Raw genomic sequence first — 11523 nt, 5'->3', positions numbered from 1 at the left:
GATGTTCATAAATGATTTCAAGCAACTTATTTAAACAACCCAGCACTATAACAGATGAAGACACAAGAAATGAATGCAAATAGTAATCCATAGATGAGCAAGCAGCAAGAATTTTAAAAATGTATGTTTTGCCTACATGTACGTCTGTACACCATATGCATACAATGTCTGTGGAGGTCAAAAGAGGGTGTCAGATCTCCTGAAACTGGACCGTTGTGAGTGCTGGGAATGGAATGGAACCTGAGTCCTCTGGAAGAGCAGTTAGTGTTCTTATCCACTGAGCAATCTCTCTAGCCTCTAAAATAAATTTATTTTTCAAGACAGGATTTCTCTGTGTAGCTTTGGCTGTCCTGGAACTAGACCAGGCTGGCCTGGAACTCAGAGATCCCTCTGCCTCAGCCTCCTGAATGCTAGAATTAAAATCATGCACCATGCTGCCAAGCTTCCCTAAAAGAATTTTTTCCCTAAAAGAAATTCAAAAGCAAGGTTTATTGAAGCAGTTCAAGCTACGTGGCAGGGACCTCGTCAAGCCATCCAGCACAGTAGAGGCTGAAGGAGGTACCTGCCCCTCTGCAAGCTCAGTTTAAAGGCAAAAACCATAAGGTTACATCATTTAGGGGTGCTAGTACAGGTACAATTCTGATTGGCTCAAGTTTTAGGGGCTTTCCAGAATTTCTGTGTTATCTTACTATGTAGTTTAAAGTTGTTTGTCAAACTTTATAGACTACCTCCGGCATTGGGACATTCTGTGGTTAATCAATTGCTACCAGATAGTCCTTCAAACATCCTGACTTTGTACTTAAAAGTATATTTCTTTTAAAATTCTGCTTTGTTGTTTGAATTATTAAGAATCTATTACTGCCAGACAGTGATGGCACATGGTTTTAATCCCAGCACTCAGGAGGCAAAGACAGGTGGATCTCTCAGTTTGAGGGTAGCCTGGTCTAGAGTGAGTGAGTTCCAGGACAACCAGGGCTATACAGAGAAACCTTATCTCGGAAAGAAAAAAAAAAAGTTACTGGGGTGAGGCAGAGTTCTTGTCTAGTGTACAAAGTTATGAGTTTGATCCCCAGTACCACATAAATTGGGTTTGGGGATACAAGCCTGTAATCTAGTAGGAAGGTAAGATCAAAGTCTTCCTCCGTTTGGTTAACAAGAGACCTTATGTCCTGGACTAGAGAGATGGCTCAGCAGTTAGGGGCATTTGCTGCTCTCCCACAGGACCAGAGTTCAGTTCCTAACACCCACGGAGATGTTTGAAACCACTTGTAGCTCTAGCTCTGGGGGATCCGACGTCCTTGTCTGGCCTCCAAGGGTACCCGCGCACAGGTGGTACACACAAATAAAAACAAATTTTTGCTATCGTATGTCATAAACAAACAAACAAACAAATGGCCCGAGAAGGGCGTGGTGAGACACATGTAATCCCAAGCACTTCGGAGGCAGGATAGGCTAGCTAGCCTGTCTACATAGCAATACGGTCTCATACACAAAAATTTAGAAAAAAAAAAAATCCGTGGTAAATTCCGAGGGCCCTAGGTACCATCAAGAAAGGGATTAGGACCGGGAACGAAAGTGATGAAGTGTTTGTTTCCAGACGGGAAAGACCCGAACAGATTACATTTTCGTGGAGAAGACAGAAACACCGGCAGACGACGCAGCGAAGCGGCTCCGGGCCCCGCGACCCCACACCACGAGCCACGAGGGGCGACGCGGTGCCTGCGGGTGAGAACAGTTCCCAAAGCACGTGGACGAGTAAACAGGAAAGAGACTACGGGGCCCGTCACGGAGCCGAGAAAAAGAGGAAGGCAGGGCGGACTTGACGCCCGGTACAGTCCCGGAACACACAGCCGCCGACAGCCCGTACCCCATAGCCCCACCCCGGGGGCGGGGCTGCGCCGGAAAAGGGCAGCCCACCGGAAGGGGAGGGGCCACGCGCTCCAAGTCCCTTGCGCCGCTCTCACGTCAGCAGTAGAGGGCGGAAGCGCGGACTACAGGATGCGGTTCCTGGTTGCGTTGCTCCTGCTAAGTGTCGCAGTGGCGGGTAAGAACCCCCCCGAGCCCCCCAAGCTCATCGCACTCTCTCCCTTAGGTTCCCCCGTCTTCACCTTGGCGGGTCGCTACCGGAGCTGGCGTCCTCCTTGCCCGACCCGACTCTGGCCATCTCCACTCTTCTCCCATTGGGCCATCACCACTGAGCTCTTCCCGCTCTGAGACGTCAAGCCCCCTTCTCTTCTCCCGGCCTCTCCTTCCGAGGACTTACTGTCTTTTCTGTTTCAGATGACTCGCCGCCTGCTTCTACGACACACGCCACCCCAAGTCAAGATAATCGTCCGGCTCAGCCTTCTACAGGAGACGACTCCAGTCAGCCCCCCGCGCCCCCGCCTCCTGAGAAAGAAGCGTCTTCTAAGCAGAAAGAGCCTGGCGGGCAGACTGCGCAGAGGCCTCCTGCCGCTAACCTAGGCCCGGAGCCTCCAGAGAAGCCGACTGCCACAGCAGTTCCCAGTTCGGCGGGATCTGGACAGCAGGTCGCTGCAGCCATTCCCCCCGCAGAAAAGCCGGTTGGTCCCCAAAATCAGCCCGAGAAAGCACAAACCAAGCCAACTGGGACTGCACAGCAGCCCCCGCCAACCGACCCCAAACAGGAGGAGCCTGAGCAGAAGCCCGCAAAAGATGATCCAGACAAGTCCACAAAAGCTAATTCGGACAAGCCCATCTCCAAACCCTCCTCAGATAAGGAGACTCCCAAGACTGACAAAACCGACCTAGCTGAACAAGGACAGAAACCAACGCTTACTTCCAAGACTGAATCTGGGGAGAGACCGGCAGGGGACTCGGACTTCTCTTTAAAGCCAGAGGTAGGAGACAAGTCTTCAGAGCCTACTGAAGATGTGGAAACCAAGGAGACTGATGAGGGTGATACAGAGCCAGAAGAGGGCTCACCACTTGAAGAAGAGAATGAAAAGGTGTTGGACCCTTCCTCCAGTGAGAACCGAGAGGGGACACTTATGGATTCTATGAATGGGGAGAAGGATGACTCTTATAAGGACAATTCTGGAAACACCAGTGCAGAAAGCAGCCATTTCTTTGCATATCTGGTGACCGCAGCTGTTCTTGTTGCTGTCCTCTATATTGCTTACCACAACAAACGGAAGGTAAGAGGAGACTGGGATGTCCCTAACCCTGAGAGAGCTTGGTGCATGGGCAGCTATCTGTCACTCATCTGCGTGTGAGCTCTGAGGATTTGAAGAGCAACTTCAGTTTTTCCTCAGACCCTGCTAGGGCTTACAAAACTCTAGTTTTGTAAGTCATGTGTTTTCATCATGTGACCTGTTTCCTGTGACTTCTGCTGTAAAGTGCCAAGTTGGACATGAATCATGACCTGACCTAATTGAGATTCTCCTCCATAACTTGGAACTCAGATCTTTCACAGCCTTTGTGGACCTGAGTTCTTGATATGAAGACCTCTTCCCTTCTTTCCATGCTTGAGACAGTTTACCATTTCTAGTTTCTATCCCAACTGTCTTCCATCTGTAGACAGAAAGAAATGTTCAGTTACATAGGCTCTGATACCAGCAGCATAAAGCCAACGGACGGCTCTCCTGCAACCCGCAAGAGTTAGAAGCAAACCTAGAAATTGCTTAAATGTCTTTGGGGTTAAAGTGGCACCATGTCCTTTAGAAACAACTCTGATGAAAAAATGATTGGATCTCCTAATGAGCCATGAGATTTAGATCATTTCAGTAACCTGATTTAATTAGAGAATTCAATTTGTGATGGCCATTGGGCATATGGCTATAAAAAACGAGGGAAGACCATTGGTAAAAATGCATTATTCATTCTCCATCCAAATGTTTATGATGAGCCTGGTAAATCAGAGTGACGTTGTTGAAGCAGCATGTAGGATAAAAACATGTATTTGTATATAGGAAGCAATCAGTGATTATGAGCTTCTCCCCCCCCCCCAAGACCTGACCTAGAGCTCTTTGGCAAGAAGACTGACAGACCTTTGATTCTATACCTGCAATTAAATCATTCAGATGCCCATAGGCTACACCCTCCATCTGTTGATCCCTATTAAATAGTATAAAGGACTTTCTTGTAACTGAGCTCCTTTTAAAATCTTTACAATTTTCTTACTTTTGTGGTGCTGGTGGTTGAACTCAGGTATGTGCATGCTAGGAAGCATTCTACTACAGTGCTACATCCCGTGTTTGATATAGCGTTTGCCTAGTATGCACAAGGCCTTATTTGAACTCCAGCTATGAAAAAGAGAGAGAGGGGGAGAACGTATAGACAGTTTAAATAGGCCTCTGTGGATCTAGGTAGTTGCCTCTGATTTCAGGAACTGAAGAACATCATTACAGAACCAAGTGTTAATTTGTTTTCTTTTTCCTTTCCTCAGATTATTGCTTTTGCCCTAGAAGGAAAAAGATCCAAAGTCACTCGGAGGCCAAAGGCCAGTGACTACCAACGTTTGAACTTAAAGGTAAGGAAGGAGGAGCCAGGCCTAGGAGGGATGTGAAACTTCAGTTGGACCAATTCTGGGGATGCTGCTGTCAATGTCCCCAGCCCTTGGAGACTGCAAATAGGACCATCCATAGACTATATATCTATTTACAAAGTTAGAGCTAGAAGAGGCCTTTTAGTACTTCTCACATTTGACAGATAAACAGATCTGCTTGGAAATGTGATTTTGTTTGTTTCTTTTATTTGTTTTTGTCCTGAGTTTCCACTCAGAGGCAACACCAGCACCTGATAGTAATTCCATATACTTTTAAACACTTTTGTACTATTTTAGCTTTTGACACATGAGCATTGCGATAGACATTGAGCATTGTGATAAAAAGCCAAATCTGGAGCTGGAGGGATAACTCAGAGGTTAAGAGCACTGGCTGCTCTTCCAGAGGTTCTGAGTTCAATTCCCAGCACCCACATGGTGGCTCACAACCATCTGTATTGAGATTTGGTGCCCTCTTCTGGCATGCAGGCAGAACACTGTATACATAATAAATAAATAAATTTTAAAAAAAAAAAAAAAAGCCAGATCTGATTCACTAAGTGTGGGCTATGTCCTCATTTCTGGGGATCACCAGATGCTTCCAGACTACACTATAGGCAGCAAAGTCCCAGATCACAACTCTCTCAAAGCAGATGAGCCCAGAAGCACATAGACCTCACGTAATCCCACACGCAGGTCAGCACTACAGGCTTCACCTCCTTATTGTGGCCACTCTGTCTTTCCCAGGGAGAGGAGCCTTCCTTCTATCCCTGAGCAGCAGGAGCTGAGGAAGGTTCTCCCCACAGGTAACTGTATAGTCAGTCATATTAGCTGCTGCCACAGGCACCTGCCCTGTTCTGTTAAGCAACAGGAAGGATATTGGCAAAGAAGAGTGGGTGACCCAGACAGGAACGATTCTGAGACTTCCTGCAGGGAACAGGTCACCTGTCCATTTCACAGCACCATAGACTAAGTCACTGCTCAGAGATCTGTCATAACTAGGTCAACTTCACAGTTAGCTCTAGCCTGCTACTTTCCTTGATAACTGACTTTTAAGGATTTTTCCTGCTGAATATTATTTTAGTTGGAAAGAAAACAATACACATGAAAGTTACTCAGAACAATACAGGAGAGTATAAAGTAGAAGCCCTAATTCTATCTACCTGCCATCATTTGTTTCTTTATTAGCAGGTATTAATTCACAGTTTTACTACATGTTTGTGTGTGTGTGTGGTATAGATAATATTTACCATCACCCTGTTACCCTTTCTTGTCCCCCTCTACATTTGTAACATTTTGGGGGTTTCTTTATTTCGCTTTATGTGTGTGTTTTGCCTGCGTGTTTGTATATGTACCACAGGTGTGCCTGGGGCCAGTAGAAGTCATTGAATCCCCTGGAACTGGAATTAAGGATAATTGTGAACTATTGTGTGGGTGCTAGGAAACAAACCCCACTCCTTGCAAGAGCAACATGTGCTCTTAACTGCTCAACTGTCTTTGCAGCACACTTAAAAAAATTATTTATTTATTGGATATGAGTGACCTGTCTCCAGGCACACCAGAAGAGGTAATCAGATCCCATTACAGATGGTTTTGAGCCCCCATGTGGTTGCTGGGAATTGAATGAAGGACCTCTGGAAGAACAGCCAGTGCTCTTAACTACCGAGTCATTTCTTCAACTCCCAGTACACTTTTTTTAAAAAAGATTTATTTATTTATTTATTTATTTATTTATTTATTTATTTATTTATTTATTTATTTATTATACAGAAGACGGTGCCAGATCTCATTGCAGATGGTTGGGAGCCACCATGTGGGTGCTGGGAATTGAACTCAGGACCTCTGGAAGAGCAGTCAGTGCTCCTAACCTCTGAGCCATCACTCCAGCCCCCCAGTACACTTTTTAAAATGACCCAGGGAGTTGCCTTAGGAGTTGGTCACAGGAGCATGGTCACCTTACCAGTGCCTGCCCTGCTGAAGGAAGTATCTCTCATTCTCCTGTCAATCACTAGCTTATTTTGTTTTGTTTTTGTTTTTTTGAGACAGTCTCTCACTGTATCTCAGGACTCATGATGTAATCTATGCTGGCTTCAAATTCATAATCCTTCTGCCTCAGCCTCCTAAGTGCTGGGATTACAGGTATGAGCCACCACATTAGCTAAATGTCTAACTTTCTAGTACATATTTTATTTCAAATTGATTTTAATATTCACTAATGTGACTCCTGTATTTTTATTCACTCTGTTTTGTGGTGGTGGATGAGTTTAATTCTGACAATTCGGGTTGGGGATTTAGCTCAGTGGTAGAGCGCTTGCTAAGGCCCTGGGTTTGGTCCTCAGCTCCAGAAAAAGAAAAAAAAAAGCCAATTCTGACATTTCACCTCAGTTTCAAAATCACAACATTAGTATATTTCCCTGAAAAAGGTGAACGTTACCAATGGAATGTGTTGCTCTCATTTCAGCTTTGATTATTTTCTTGTCTGCAAGAACCTTGTCCTTCCTGCTGATTTGTTTCCGAATCAAGAGAAATGAAAAGACTGACCTCCTCTGGGGTTTGGTGGCAAGTCTGGGCTGGCAGAGACGGGATTGCTTCAGGTTTTGCACCTGCACTTTGGTGACATTGTATTCTGGTGATGTTTTATTTACTTTTGTGTTCCCTTTATGCTGATGTGTTCCATCATCCTTTCTTTCTTGGAGTGTGAGGAGGGAACATGTGGAAACGTGGCTGTGAACAAAGGAAGACCCCACCCTAGGCAGGCCACACGATGGACCACCCTCCCATAGCCTCTTTATCTTTGCAACTGTAGGAGGAAGCTGCAAAGAGGTACTTTCTAGACAAGGTGTAGAAGGTGGGATGCTTATGGGCAGAGAGGGGTTTGAACACTTATCCTCTGCAGAGGCCTCAGCTGCAAACCAGATAGCAAGTTTAAAGAGTGTTAAAGTCTGATCCATCTGACAGTCTGTATATTTTTCTGAAAGTTTGCACTCTTTGGTTGTACTAGCATTAGAGGGAACTTGGGGTTTCTGAAAGTAAAAACACTGTTCCATGGGCTTTCGCTTTGTTTTGCTTAATAAGGTGATGGTCATTGAACCAGTATGTTCTTGCATACAGTCACCCCAATAGGAAGGAACTCCTTGGAAAGGGGCAGGTTCATGCTTTGTGGAAGGAAATACATAGAAGGGATTTGGTCTGCATGAAAGAGGGTTTCCACAAACTCCATTTGCCTTTATTGCCCACAGCAGATAGATAGATATTTAGGAACTAACTACACTCTCCACATTTTTCCTTGCTCGGTTTAATGGTCCTCCCATCCAAGACGCCAAGGTAATGAGTAAAATCTTTTCTCTCCTGTGACACCTGGTCATGAAACTGTAAGAAACCAAGCAGGTTCCCTGACGTAACTAAGGATGTCTTGGATTATGCTGTCTGAAGTTTTATTCCAGTCTATATGGTCATGCCTAAAGAAAGAAGAGTCTCAGCTAATCTCAGGGATGTGGAAAGAATGGCAAGAGGGAAAATACGATGGGAGAAGTCAGTCTGAAGAAGAAACAGTCTGGAGTTCTTTCCCTGTGCTGACTGCAGCTTGTGCTTGAAGTACAAGTTTGTATTCTTGGCAGGTTGCCTTTGGGAAATAAGATCATTGCTACCATTCTCTCAGCTGCGCACAGGTCTACTATTAACTTTCCAAGCCGAGGAAGCCTTTCTCAGTCTCCTTCAGCTTTCCCTAACATCTCTCTAGCTCCCCCTTCCCGTTTTCTCTTCCTCTTTAGACCTGTTTGTGCGCCTCTGCAGGCTTCCCTCCAGCCTGTCTGCACGCCCATACTTAGTCCTGTCCCAGTTGCTCCTGCTTCCATCACTTGCTTCCTCCTCCTGACATTAGACTGGCCTTGGTCTAGTTTCCTCCTGTTTCTCAAGGTTACTCACTTAACAGAGCTCCAAATTCAACAGCTCATACTCAGCTTGTTCTTACACTTGGGAATAGTGGATGCTGGGGTCCATGCATGTTGACAGTTTGGGTGTCTCTCACAAATTTGGCCCTATGGTGGGAAGGGAATAGGGTGCCCAAAGCCAGGTCTCTATTGCTTTGACTGTCTCCTCAACAAATCCATCCATTTATCCTTTCTGATTCATCTTTATCTTTAGAATCTTACTAAAGCCTACTTCCCAAGAACCCACTTCTGCTATATGCTAAGTAACTCAGCTACATTGTCTGGTTTTCATCCATCCAGAACTTCTCACTTATATCTATGAAGCTCCTCTACCTATTGTTCAGTTTCTTTAATCATCTGAAAACTCCACACTGCAAACTAATAACATTTTTCTTATCACAGAAGGTCCCCCCCCCTTTTTTTTTTTTTTTAAGAAAGTATCTAAATATACTCTCCATTTTGTCCTTCTGACCTTTTCTCATGCCAGTTTTGGAAACTGACCTTTCCAGAATGTGTGCCCTGGTCTGAAGCTTCTGTCTGAAGTTGTATTCTAGACTAGATTCTTTGGCTTCATCATTCAGGCCCACACTCCTCTGCCTCTACCCTCCTCATGGCCTCTGTGTTCCAGCTTCTCATGGTTGCTCTATGATTAGGTTTTCCCCTTCCTTTCAGCTCACCCAGGGCCTTGTGTTTTGAAGGACTCAGCTCACATGCTTATGTTCCTTCCTGGCTTCAACGGTGGATTGGCTTTTCTCCTTCCACACTGATAGCTTTCTGTCTCCCTCATCTTGGAACTTCAGCATGACTAGTTCTGATGTTGCTGTGATCTCCCCAAGAAAACTAAGCCCTGTCATTGTTGTATCTGTCTAGTGTTGTGAAAACTCCCAGGGACTTCAGGGGTCAAATTTCTTGTTGGAGATTTAAGTGAAACCGGACCTCACACAGCTCTTCCTGGTTACTGGTTCTGTGACCTTATTATACTTGTTGACTTTGCTTTTGAGAGGCAAGAAGAAAGATTGATTTTCAGGATCCAAGATGCCAGCAAGTGGACATACACATGAAATATTGCCAGAGTCTACAGAGCCTCCCCTGGACTGCAGACAAATGTTTCTTGTACTGACAGAGTACAGTGGAATTTGTTTCACTTGAAAAGTTGTACTGTAAGGAGATGGCTCCCACCAAAGAAAAGTCAGTTTCAGGACTGTTTTTTAAAGGTAGAATACTTGAAGCATATTTTCCTGTAGATGGTGATGGCCCAGCTGAGGCTTCCACACCAGGAGCTGGGCTGGCATGCAGGAAGCCTCAAGTAGCACTCCTGTAGCCTATTCTGAGCTTGCTCTCCTGCTCAGCTTTTGACTGAAGGGCAATTTCTTAAGGGGAACCTGCTTGTCCTAGATGGTAATAGTTTATTTTCCTGCTGTGGATTATAGAAACCACTTCTGGACCAAACTAAGTGTGTTACTGTATTGTTCCCTGACAAACTCTTGCTAGAAAGGTTCAGTTTGGCATTGCCCTAAGAAACCTGTGAGGAGTCGGGCGTGGTGAAGGAAGGCTTTAAACCCAGCACTCAGGAAGTAGAGGCAGGAGGATCACTGTGAGTTTAAGGCCAGCCTGGTCTAGAATAGCAAGTTCAAGGCAGCCAAAGTTACACAGTGAAAGCCTGTCTCAAAAAAGCAAAAGAAAGCTGTAAAGAGATGGTGAGGTTTAATCTAGCTACATCAGGATGACTCTCAGTTCCTTTAGTTCCCTGCTCAGATGTGACTCTCCTAAGTATTTTAGCTTAGAAACTCTGTAGTTTGAGAAACTCCTCAGCTTGCGTAACATAGCAAACTAGCCATGAAGGTGGCCTCCTCACACTGTGATCGAAATTTAATTCAAACCACCATGTTAAATAAATGAGTGACTGTTGAAATTATCTTCCTTGTTTGGTTTACCCACTGTTAGTCATGTTTTGTATTTTCACCTTTTTTGTAACTTAACTATAATGGTTTAATTTTATTTTTTTAAAGCTTATTGTGGTATAATAAGTATTTTTCAGTATATTTTACTGAGCTTCTGTAAATGGCATCTCAGTGTAGTTTCATGTCATTATTGAACAAAAACCAAAATAAACTTCAAATATCAAAGCATTGAAACATTACATGTATTAATACTATATTTAAATGAACTAAAATTGGTACCTGTTTAACATAAGTAAAAGGTTTTAGACTTTTCCTCACTTTCCCATTTATTCATATAGGTTGAGAATCCCTATTCTAAAATCCAAAGCAAGCTTTTTTAATAACATGAACTCATATGACAGGTCATAGAATGCTCATAAATTTTCAAAGTATTACATAAGATATCATGCCTGGTCTCTGTATATGAAACAGCTGAATTTGAGGTTAGTCCTGGATGCCATTCCCCAAGTTATCTCATATATATGCAAATACTATAAAATCTGAAGGAGCCGGACGGTGGTGGCGCACGCCTTTAATCCCAGCACTCAGGAGGCAGAGGCAGGCGGATCTCTGTGAGTTCGAGGCCAGCCTGGTCTCCAAAGCGAGTTCCAGGAAAGGCGCAAAGCTACACAGAGAAACCCTGTCTCGAAAAACCAAAAAAAAAAAAATCTGAAGGAATTCTGATTCCAAGCATTTTGGAAAACAATCCTCTTTTTTTGTTTGTTTTGTTTTTTGTTTTTCGAGTTTTTGTGTTTCAGAGAAACACAGGGTTTCTCTGTGTAGCTTTGCGCCTTTCCTGGAGACCAGACTGGCCTCAAACTCACAGAGATCCGCTTGCCTCTGCCTCCCGAGTGCTGGGATTAAAGGCGTGCGCCACCACCGCCCAGCCAATACTTAGTTTTTACTATATGCCAGCAACTACAAATGCCATCTCTAGGTTCTGTGCACATTGGGCTTCCTGTATTTGGGCCCAATGTTTCCACTCTTGTCCCCTCCCTACCAGGCTGGCCATTCTCTAGTCAAAATCTCATTTTGTTGGTGCAGTGGTGTCTTTTGGTATGTCTTTGATTGGAACGCTCCTTCAGCCTGCTTCTATCAGAGGATGAAGCTTAAGGCTGAGAGTTTCTTGGCTCACTTTGAGAGAGTTGCCACC

General features: G+C 44.5%; 1 protein-coding gene across 2 annotated transcripts; it reads left to right on the top strand.

Moving 5' to 3' along the window:
* Positions 1 to 1563: 1563 nt before the first annotated feature.
* Tgoln2 (trans-golgi network protein 2) lies at positions 1564 to 10565 on the top strand. Of its 2 annotated transcripts, XM_028855173.2 has the most exons (5): positions 1564 to 2044; positions 2281 to 3155; positions 4406 to 4489; positions 5249 to 5307; positions 6963 to 10565. In XM_028855173.2, exons 1-4 carry the CDS (start codon positions 1579 to 1581, stop codon positions 5273 to 5275), a joined length of 1452 nt encoding a protein of 483 aa, XP_028711006.1. In that variant the 5' UTR covers positions 1564 to 1578; the 3' UTR covers positions 5276 to 5307; positions 6963 to 10565. The 2 variants fall into 2 exon arrangements, with proteins under 2 accessions (XP_028711006.1, XP_028711007.1); XM_028855174.2 differs by lacking the exon at positions 5249 to 5307.
* Positions 10566 to 11523: the final 958 nt, after the last annotated feature.

The sequence above is a fragment of the Peromyscus leucopus genome, chromosome 3 (genome assembly GCF_004664715.2).
Source record: "Peromyscus leucopus breed LL Stock chromosome 3, UCI_PerLeu_2.1, whole genome shotgun sequence".
Classification (NCBI taxonomy): domain Eukaryota; kingdom Metazoa; phylum Chordata; class Mammalia; order Rodentia; family Cricetidae; genus Peromyscus; species Peromyscus leucopus.
Note: the sequence above shows the minus strand (reverse complement) of the source record. Positions and strands in the feature narration are given on the sequence as shown.

Coding starts and splice junctions, on each gene's coding strand:
- Tgoln2 (XM_028855173.2), top strand. CDS start 1,579: ATGAAGTGTTTGTTTCCAGACGGGAAAGACCCGAACAGATTACATTTT. Junction 2,045..2,280: donor GCTAAGTGTCGCAGTGGCGG/GTAAGAACCCCC, acceptor TTTCTGTTTCAG/ATGACTCGCCGCCTGCTTCT. Junction 3,156..4,405: donor CTTACCACAACAAACGGAAG/GTAAGAGGAGAC, acceptor TCCTTTCCTCAG/ATTATTGCTTTTGCCCTAGA.